Genomic DNA, 10,532 nt, shown 5'->3' on the forward strand with positions numbered 1-10,532 from the left:
CCAGAAGTTACAAAATTTGAATGGGTAATATCCTTTCTCCTTCTCATATAGACATAAAACCATGGGGGAATGATCAGAGATGCCTTGAGTGTGGAACTCCACTACAGAGTTGTTAGAATTTGTTAGCCAATGATTTTTTACCAGGGTTCTATCTATCTTTGACCATTTTCTTATTACTTCACCAAAATTAGTCCATGTGAAGAAGCTTCCAGTGGATTTTTAAGTCTGATAAACTTGCTTGAGAGATGAATCTGGCAAAAGGGGATGTTTCTCTAGGGTGAACTGGCTCACCACCAGTTCTCTCATGGAATAAAGCACATTATTAAAATCCCCCATTAGTATCCACGAAGACTGTATAGAGTTATTCATAAGTTGTAATTCATCCCATAGATGAAATCTTGCTCTCTTACTATTACTAGCATAAACTAGAGTTAAAACAAAAGAAGTACCATTATGCAAAAAGGTAACATTACAATGGATGAACTGCTCACTTTCTTTTATCTTTTACACCTTTACCCTCCTGTCATCCCAAAAGATCCAAATACGACCACTGACATCACTTGTGTAATTGTGTGTCCATTGCCATGAAGGCCAACACACCTTTCTTATATCTGCACTCTTACTTTCCCTAACTTTTGTCTCAAACAAACCTTGCAAGCACACTTTGTTCTTCACACTAAACTTATATATTTCTTTTTCTTTAGAAATCTTATTCATACCCCTGACGTTCCAAGCACTTATACTCACTTCTATGTATTCGGAGATTTTTTCCTACTTCCTTTAGACTTGATCTTTCCTCTCTTCTCCGTAGTTGGAGATGTTACTTCTTCTTCTGTTCCTCTTCCCTGGGCTCTAGTCTTCGTTTTAACTGGTATAGGTCTAGCTGAACTTTCAGAACTCGTAGTTGTTGTCCCTTTCCCACTTCTAGATCTAGTGTTCCTTCTGTTAGTTTCTAACAACTCCTCAACTACATGATCTGAGAAAAGGTTTTCTTCTTTCTTTGATATATCATCCTCCAGTTCCTCATTGCTATCAGCCAGGGCAGCGAACTGATTTCTCTCTTCTTGGCAATTCATATCATTCCTGGCACTATTGTTAACATTACCTTCAGAGGCTAGTGTTATGTTTTGTAACCTAATACTTTGTCCTTCATTACTAGGAGTCTGCATCATTTGGCTGGGTGGAACTCCACTCCTCTGACCCTGTCTGCTGCTTGAGTGTTGTTGTCCTTCTTCATGTATTGATGTCCTGAGAGCTTCTTGTACTTGTGTTCTTGCTTCCGCATTGACATTCACAGCCAAAGTCCTTAGACTGTTACTATTCTCCACGATTGGTTCCACATAAGGTACAATTATTGCTTGATTGCTTTCTTGTGGCATCACCACATCTCTTACAGTACTCATTGCTCCCAGTTCATCTTGTCCTGTTCCTTCCACTGTTGTAGTGGCCTCTTTTGTCCCTCCCTTTGCCCTGGGTTCATTTAGATTATTCACAGCGGTTACAACCTGCTCAGCGGCTGTGGTTCTGGTAGGGCATTTTGGCTCCTTATGCCCCAATTTGTTACAAAGTTTGCATATAGCTGAAAGCCACATGTATTCCACCGTTACCTCAGCAGGAATTCCTCCCAATTTGAACCTTAAAGTATCAGGATACTTAGAACCTATGGGAACTTCAACACAGACCTTGGCATAGTCCAACCTTAAGTTTTTTTGGCTTGCATCATCCCAGCAATGTGGTTTCCCAAGTCTACTCCCAACAAAGCTCATACCTTTACGAGTCCATAATTGTTTCGGTACGTTCCATAACTTGACCCATATGGGAAGAGTGGTCATGTTCTTTTGCTGTATTTCAAGGTTTTCTGTCCATGGTCGAATCATAAAGACACGTCCACCAACAAAAAGTGGTCCTTTTTCTAGGACCATTTGTCTCTCCTCATCATCAGTAAACTTAAAGTAGAACAGTTCTCGATCAGTAGCTATCTCATAGTGAGCTTTTGTCTTCCATCCTAATGAACAGAGAAAAAGCAGCTAAAGAAGGTTGTGTTCTTACCTTTGAATAGTACCTGAAATAGGAGGGAAAAACACAAGAGTTTTAGTTCAATCGCCCTTCCCACGTCATCGAGCCCTCCACATAAATCTTCCAAACAATCCCTCCAGTTGGAATAATGTACTCTCATTGCACAGTGATAAAAGGAGCATACAGCCCAAGGAACAATTTATTCTCGAGATACCTTTATCATTATCATCGTCCAACATTTAACCCTAGGAACTATAGTAATTTGTTTTCTTAAAGAACAAAGAAATGTGAAAAACTGTCTGTCATATTCTTTTGTCAAATTTTGAGGCTACACCAAGATTTCCTTGTTGAAGGCTGAAATAAGTCCATTTTATTCTCACAAGCCTCCGTTGGACCTGAACATTCTTAGCCTGAATCGAGTTTTTAATTTCTTATCATTGATCATATTATCATTGCAAGGATTAATTGCTTTTGATGGTTGTTATTTGTTACATTAAGACAATGCATATTTCTATGACAACAGCAAAAAATCATTGTACAAATTTACATACATTAACATGCTTTGAGATGAACTGCTGCCAAGGATGCATAACAACCATCCTTGATACCAACTAAATTTTCATGTCTTCCTTGTTCTATAATAACCCCATTTTTTATGACTGCAATCAAGCTGGCACTCCTAATTGAGGATAACCGGTGAGCGACCACAATTGTTGTCCTGTCTATCATGACTTGATCCAAGGCACATTGCACCACTCGCTCAGATTCAGCATCGAGTGCACTTGTTGCCTCATCGAGAAGTAAAATCTTTGGTGACTTCACTATAGCACGCGCAATTGCCACTCGTTGCTTTTGTCCACCTGACAATTGGACTCCCCGCTCGCCTACTAGGGTGTCATACCCCTGCATAAATTAAATCACAATTGAAAGAAAGTGTCTCAAATTAGATGACATCAAAGTTACTGCAGTTCAACTTAAATGCCAAAGTATTCTTGTATTTGAATGAACAACAGTTGCTTGGGTTGTTTGGTGCGTGATCAAGCACATATTCTGTCTTTACCAAAAAAAAACACACCTATTCTTTTTTTCCGAGTGTTTGAGTTACTTTTTCAAAAGTAAATCTAAGAGTTAATATGTTCCAACCTGCTTCATTGCACTTATGAACTTGTGGGCATTTGCTGCTTCAGCTGCAGCTATAATCTCCGACTCTGTTGCTTCTCCATCCTTTCCATATGCAATGTTGGCTCTAATAGTATCATTGAACAACAAAGGCTCTTGGCTAACTAGACCCATCTGCTGTCTTAACCACCTTAACTGGATCTGTTGAATGTCAGTTCCATCTAATAGAATTTGACCAGAACTCGGATCATAAAATCTTTGCAACAGTGAAATGACAGTTGATTTTCCGCAGCCACTTTCTCCAACCAATGCAACCATCTAGGAGAAAGTTTGAGATTGTTAAATTTAATCAAGAAATTGATAAGGGCCCGGGATACAAAATATTCACTCCTAGTGATTCATTTGTCTTCGTGAAACTATTCACTCGTAGTCTTCATTTGTCTTCTGAAATCTTTGAAGCAAATCCAAGTGTTTAATCTTGTAGTCTGATCGTGCATTAATAAAATTTCTCCTATGGTATCATCTTTACAATGAATACTTGTTTTCTAATACAAGAAACTAATAATATAATATTCTGTAAAAATAATTATTGCTTCCTGACATTACCTGACCAGACTGAACGGCCAGATCAAGGTCCTGGAAAATCTTAACATTTGGCCTTGTTGGGTAGGAGAAACAGACACAATGAAACTCAATGTCTCCCTTCACACTTTCTAGTATCATTCCAGTGGTGACACGTGAATCTATTTCAGATTTCCTATCAAGAATTGCAAATACAGAGGCAGTACAAGCTTTTGCTTTGGTGGTGTCAGGTGCTACCGTGCTCGCATGAGAAACTGCCAATGCCGCGCAAATGATAGCAAAGAAAACCTGCATGCAAAAGTACACCCGAGATAATAATACATCCATAAAATCATAATTAATGAAGGGCAAACTGATGGTGCAGCGAAATACTTCAATGTTTTACATACAGAAGGTTTAAGTTTGTCATTAAGAGATACTTCTATGTTTTGTTTTTTTGATAGGAATATACTTCTATGTTAATTTAGCTGGAAGTTTAAATAACGATATAACTCGATTACATGGTTAGAAATCTTCACTAAGAACCACTTGCTTACTAGTATCAACTTATTTATTATACTCACACGGAAAACCTCCGCGAAGGTTGTTTTTCCATCCCGAACAAGCAAGGCCCCAGCATAGAAACTGATTGCATAGCCAGAATATAAGAAGAAAAAAGAGAGCCCAAAGCCAATCCCAGTAATCAGTCCAAGCTTTATCCCTGCTTTCTTTGGGGCTTGACACCTGTTTCTGTATAGGGCTATCACATTCTCTTGGGCACAGAAAGAAGAAACTGTTCTTATATTCCTTACAGCATCATTAGCAACTCTAGTGGCTTCCTCATACATCATCTACAAAAAATATTAAATTAAATCAGAATTGAAAGCAACATAGCTAAGCAGAGTCAACTCTTGGAGTAAGAGATTAACTACTATACAAGCTCCTTTTCTTCGACACAAGAAATGGAATTTCAGTTATACAAGAAATGAGACTTGAAGTGTGCAGTTGTACTTTTTAAATTTCAAATTATTCAATATGAAAAGTTGATTGTTTTTTAAAGTAAACCCATTCATCACCAATAGCCTATCTTTTATTCACAATGTGGATTCAAAGTCAGTGTTCATCCAATATAGAATGAGTGCAGAAGAGCTAAAAGGTGTACCTTCGCATCTGCACTGAATCCTTTTGTGAATTGCACGTAGGCCCATGCATTGAAACCTAACAGAGGTAGCAGAGCAACAACTATTAGAGACAGCTGCCAGTTTGCCTCTAGAGCAATTGCAAGAGCAATTATAACTGACGCAGAGTTTTGAACAACCAGAGCTAACGCGTCACCAACAAGACCACGGATGCTTGCTGCATCCATTGAAAGCCTGGCACCTATGATACTGCTTGTATTTTGGGGACTATCAAACCATCCTATTTCCATGTGCACCACCTTCTCAAACGACATTGACCTAATCCTTCTTATCAACTGGCTGCCTGCAATTGCAAAGAAGTATGACCGTCCTGTTGCAGCCAGCAAAGATACAAAGCCAAGGCAAACAAACATCCACATCACGGATTTTGAGTCCCTCTGAAGCTTCACTCGTGGTTCGTTAAAAATTTGAATCATACATGAAATGAGCGTTCCAAAGATAGGAAGTATCGCGCCATTAAAAATTGCAGAGACACACCCAAGAATTAGCATTGGGAGCTCAGGTCTGTTTAAGTAGAAGAGACGACGGAGAGGGACTTCATATTGGTGTTCTGATGCTTCATTAATGCTAAGTTCCATCAGTTTGGTTTCTCCAGTTTTGACTACAGTTGGTGGATGGGATAAGTCAGAGGATGATTGCTGGCTTGAGCGTTCCCCAACTGATGAGCAGTAGGACGATGTTCTCTGGGAACCTAATATACATTCTGGCTTGGCTAAGTCAGCTTCCATTTCCATTTTGTACTCTTGATTCTCTTCCTGCAAGCTTATAAGCTGACTGTATGATCCATTTAGATCAACTAGTTCAGAATGTGAACCTGATGAGAGTGATATGTTATGAATTTCTACATTTAACAACAGATCAACTACATTAAATTGGCATAACAGATGAGGTGTAAAGACGCATGATATGTCCACCATTATCAGTGCTTTTTCAAAAAGTTAAAATGGATAATGATATACTCTGGGGTGAGGTAGAGACACTAACCTCTACATGTACAGAGCTATAAGTCGATGTTACTGCTACAAATTTGTGTAAACATTGAAAAATATCTCCGCACATAAATGTTATTACAGATGCAAGAGGATCAAACCTTTTTCAACAACCTTGCCACCGTGAATAACAGCAATCATATCAGAGTTCCTTACTGTACCCAAGCGATGGGCAACAATAATTGTGGTCCTGCCAGTCATGAACCTGTCCAATGCCTCTTGCACGCTCCTTTCTGACTCGGCATCAAGTGCACTTGTTGCTTCATCCAGGAGTAAAATTTTTGGGTTACGAAGAATTGCTCTAGCTATGGCAACTCGTTGTTTCTGTCCCCCTGAAAGCTGAGTTCCAAAGTCACCAACCATTGTTTCAAGTCCCTTCAGAACATGGTGATAATTTGTACTGTTAGTTGACCTTTTCCTTATAATTTACAAATATCTAATGAACGATTGAACAAAGAAACTAACATATTCATGTGATTCTATGATGATACAGACACATTTTAATTGTTCTCGGACTTACTTTTAAAATACAAATAAATGCAATGAGCGATAATAGGTTCAATCGGTATGCTACGTTATTGAAGTAACAGTAGTGTAAATTAGAACCTGAGGCAACTTGTCTATGAACTTGGAAGCATTCGCAAGCTCAACGGCGGCCCTAATTTCTTCCATAGTTGGATTCTCTTTGCCATATGATATGTTATCTCTAATGCTAGAAGCAAACAGTACAGGTTCCTGGCTGACAAGTCCTATTTGCTCTCTGATCCATCTTAGCTGGAACTCTTTGAGGTTTACTCCATCTATAAGAACTTCACCAGATTGTGGATCATAAAATCTTTCTATCAGACTGATCACTGTTGACTTACCACTTCCACTCTCTCCAACCAAGGCTACAGTCATGCCACTGGGTATGGACAAGGAAAGTCCAGCCAGTATTTGCTCATGTGGTCTAGTTGGATATTTGAAATAAACATCTCTTAATTCAATATCTCCACGAATACCATCCAACTTTTGCCCACCAGTGTCAGATGAATCTATACCTGGCTTTCTGTTAATTGTCTCAAACATATTGTATGCTGCGGCCTTTCCGGCTGCAAATGCCTTCACGCATGGAGATACCTCGCCTAGAGACCTGAAAGAAAAAGAACTTCGAATCACACCAAAGTTTTGTAAATTTGTCCTAAGAGGATGACAGTAAAATCTGTTGAAGTATGAATTCAGAACTTTGAGAATTGTCAGAACCTAACTATTTTGTTTGATCAACTTTTTGAATCTTGACCAACTTCCTGAATCATGCAAGATGACTAAGGGACTTATCTGAATTTTCACTATTATAGCTTCTTTCTCGGTCAGTATATCAGTGACTAGAATTTTTGTTAGACAAAAATGTGTCTGTAGGTTTCCTATCCTTATTTGTTCAGGTTGTCTTGCATAACATTTAACTCTAATTCTCTGAATATTTTGCCGCAGAGCAGATATTGATACTTACAAGGAGCAGGTCACTATAGCAAACAGAACAATAATCACATCGCCGCCGGTATAACCTTTTCGAATTATCATGAGGGTACCAAACCATACAGCCAAGCCATAGCTGCAGAATATAATGCAAGAAACAATGCCGATACCTAATCCTGCGGCCAACCCTTCTTGGACACTAGACTCGTAAGATCTATTTAAAGACATGTTGTATCGATCTATCGCTGCTCTTTCCCCAGTAAATGATACAACCTGTGTACAGACTGTGTTAAAAGAAGTCCCTTAAGAGGAAACTGAAATGTAAACTATCTGTTTTGTGTACCGTTTTAATTGAGCTTATTATCTGTTCTACCAGGGCCGCTGCTTCCGAGTAAGCTGATTGTTCGCGGGTTGCCATCTTGGTTATAATCATAGACGTCAATGCACCAGCAAGGATAAGAAGAGGAACAGTAGATAACATAACAAGAACAAGTAGCCAACCACGAAAAAATGCTACCGCATAGCCTCCTAAGAATGCTGATATAAGCTGAATAGACTTGCCAACCTGTGTTGAAAGGATTAAATCAGACAACTAATTAGGAATAACTCTCAAGAACCAGTTGAGAAGATACTTAAACCATAAAAGTCGAGAATGTCCTTCAGATCACTAAATATACATTGAATATTAGTACCTTCTCACCCATGGCATCCTGAATTAGAACAAGGTCACCCGACATCCTCCCTACTACTTCTCCCATTTCTGTTTCCATATCAAAGAATGTGATATCTTGCCTCAGTACGGCTTTCAAGTACATGTTCCTTAGTCTCGCAGATTGTCTTTCTCCTGTGACCATCCAGCAAGACATCTCTGGATGGCAAAAAAAAGGAATGAATCAGTTCTCAATATCAATTGCCCAGACTCCAGCAAATTCTGTTCTGTCTGTTAAGTTACACCGAAACTGTGGAACAAAAACGTTGATATGATCGAAAAAGAATCCAGTCACAGTGTGCTTACGGAAGAATGATGCAACTGCAGATCCAATTCCAGCATATACGAATCTCAGAGTTACCTGAATACAAGAGCAAATTTACATAAAAGAAAAGGGAAACGAAAAGAAAAAACCTTTGACAATAAATTTCATCAAAATAATTCAGCCAACTCCATCAAAATAAGATGTGTTCTGTGCCGTAATAGCTAGGAAATTACGATTATTACCTTTCTTCCAGTTGAAAATTTGAAATAGCACACAAGAATCTCAAAGCAAGATAACTATTTGACATGGCTAGAGAGCACATCATTCAAAATTCAGGAAATGCATAAGAAGAAGAGTATATAGAGATCCTAGAGCTTATACAAAAAATTTATATACCTTTGAAATTTCATGAACCAAATTTTTGTTATGTGAATTTCCTCCGAAGCTGTCCACTAGCTGTCCAAAGATAAATATTGAAATAGCGACAGAAAGTCCATTTAGAACTGCACCAATTGTACCCAGGCTCATCAAACAAATATCGGCTGGATCAGCGAAGGAGAACATCCTGTACAGAGGAATGCTATTCTTGCTCTCCTCTCCTTTTGTCTTCTCAGAGTCTTTTCCATCATGTGGCTTCCCCGAGTACTTATCTATCTTCATTACAGACGAATTATTCTCCTATGTCAGTATGTCACCCAGCCTGCGGTTATTCAATTCTAAGACCAGTGATCTCCCTCCCTACAACATTGTGTTTAATCTCTTAGTTACCATCTTTGGGAGCAAAAGAAGAAAAAAACAATACTCAATCAAGATTACGTAGAATGGTAGCAAGATCACATTCAGCCAATATTTCCAGTATACGTAGTCTAATGAAAGACTTGTGGACTGAATGAAAATGTTTTCATGTTATAGTAATCCTAAGAAAAACGAATCAACAACGTTTTCGATGATCGTATTATTATTTTTTTCACTAGCATTGCCTAGGGGACTAATTATTTAAACCATACGGTGCAATGATCACGTTAATTACCCTTCGGGTCAGGTAGACAACAACAACAACCTTATTAGAAGTAAACGTGCAGCCATGATGATAATGCAACTTCCATTAGCCAAGGTTGAGTGACCATTCTAAACTAATGGAAGTGACTACTTTTTTTTTAAAAAAATTAAGAATATACTTAAACTAATTAATGGAAGTACTTACAGTAGTTCAAGGCTTCAAGTTTTAAAGTCGGTACTTATTATTATCGTTTCAGCTGTCCATTTAGGTCCCTCTTTATATAAGCCGAGATTTTAAACCTCCTAAAATGACAACGAGTTTTTTTTGTTTTTAAGGAGCGGAGTTTCCAAATCTTTGTCATCAAGTGATCTCATTCCCACCTTCGCATTTAACTCTAGCTTTTGGGGGTACATTGTCATTTTAGATACCCATCCAATCAATTGGCATCCTGATTCCAAACTTTTATCATCGTCTAAACGTGCAAGTTGCGGTTTATCCATCAAGAAATGCGTAATAATAAAATACATAAATAATCGTGCAAGTTGTTAAGTTGGGCAGGTTAAATTTGGGCTTGGATCTTCAGGTCTTGAGACCACGGTTGCAACATGGGCGAGCTAACCCCAAGCCCAAAGGTAAAAGCTGACTTTGGATTCAAGTAATTTTTCAAAAAAAATTCGCCCCAAGTCCATCCTAAATTTTAATTATGGATTTAGGACAAAAACACTGGCTTGATAAATTTAAATTTACACAAAACAACTATATAAATATAATTTTACAGATTTATTCAATTATGAAAAATACTGCGTAAATCTAAATTCTCACATGTAAATGTACATTGCCATATGTAAATACAAATGTACATATGAAAATTTCATATGTAAATGTACATTGCCATTTGTAATTACATTTTCATATGAAAATTTCAATTTATTTAGGTAAAAAAAATTGTGTAAATTTACATTGTTATATATATAAATACAAATTTACATATGATGATGTCAGTCCGGTTTGTCCTAAAACCAAAATTATTAATGAAGATTGCTAACGACAGCCCTGTTTTGTTCTTAAGCTGAAATTCAATTCTGTCTTGGACTTAATGCGAAATTATTGTTGGACTTTTGTCCTTGGCTGTAATCTCTGCTTTGGATTAGAGTGAGTGTAGAGGTTGTTACATAAACTAGGAACTTAGAGCATCTTTAGGAGTGATACCAACCTAACA

The 10,532-nt window shown here is 37.9% G+C and overlaps 1 protein-coding gene across 2 annotated transcripts; it reads right to left on the minus strand.

Moving 5' to 3' along the window:
• Positions 1-2,509: 2,509 nt before the first annotated feature.
• LOC147517076 (ABC transporter B family member 11-like) lies at positions 2,510-9,745 on the minus strand. Of its 2 annotated transcripts, none has more exons than XM_086589486.1 (13): positions 9,518-9,745; positions 8,710-9,051; positions 8,355-8,409; positions 8,032-8,207; positions 7,683-7,904; positions 7,374-7,612; positions 6,491-7,016; positions 5,986-6,259; positions 4,859-5,709; positions 4,281-4,547; positions 3,742-4,005; positions 3,160-3,453; positions 2,510-2,919 (listed from the first exon to the last, which is right to left on the minus strand). In XM_086589486.1, exons 2-13 carry the CDS (start codon positions 8,971-8,973, stop codon positions 2,569-2,571), a joined length of 3,783 nt encoding a protein of 1,260 aa, XP_086445612.1. In that variant the 5' UTR covers positions 8,974-9,051; positions 9,518-9,745; the 3' UTR covers positions 2,510-2,568. The 2 variants fall into 2 exon arrangements, with proteins under 2 accessions (XP_086445612.1, XP_086445613.1); XM_086589487.1 differs by lacking the exon at positions 9,518-9,745 and adding an exon at positions 9,344-9,463.
• Between the last annotated feature and the right edge of the window lie 787 nt (positions 9,746-10,532).

The sequence above is a fragment of the Coptis chinensis genome, chromosome 2 (genome assembly GCF_015680905.1).
Source record: "Coptis chinensis isolate HL-2020 chromosome 2, ASM1568090v1, whole genome shotgun sequence".
Lineage (NCBI taxonomy): Eukaryota > Viridiplantae > Streptophyta > Magnoliopsida > Ranunculales > Ranunculaceae > Coptis > Coptis chinensis.

Bases quoted from the DNA above. Each gene is read 5' to 3' on its own strand.
- LOC147517076 (XM_086589486.1), bottom strand. From the start codon at position 8,973: ATGAAGATAGATAAGTACTCGGGGAAGCCACATGATGGAAAAGACTCT. The intron at 8,410-8,709 runs GTATATAAATTT...TCTTGTATTCAG, and splicing joins TGGTTCATGAAATTTCAAAG to GTAACTCTGAGATTCGTATA. The intron at 5,710-5,985 runs GTTTGATCCTCT...CACTCTCATCAG, and splicing joins TGGCAAGGTTGTTGAAAAAG to GTTCACATTCTGAACTAGTT.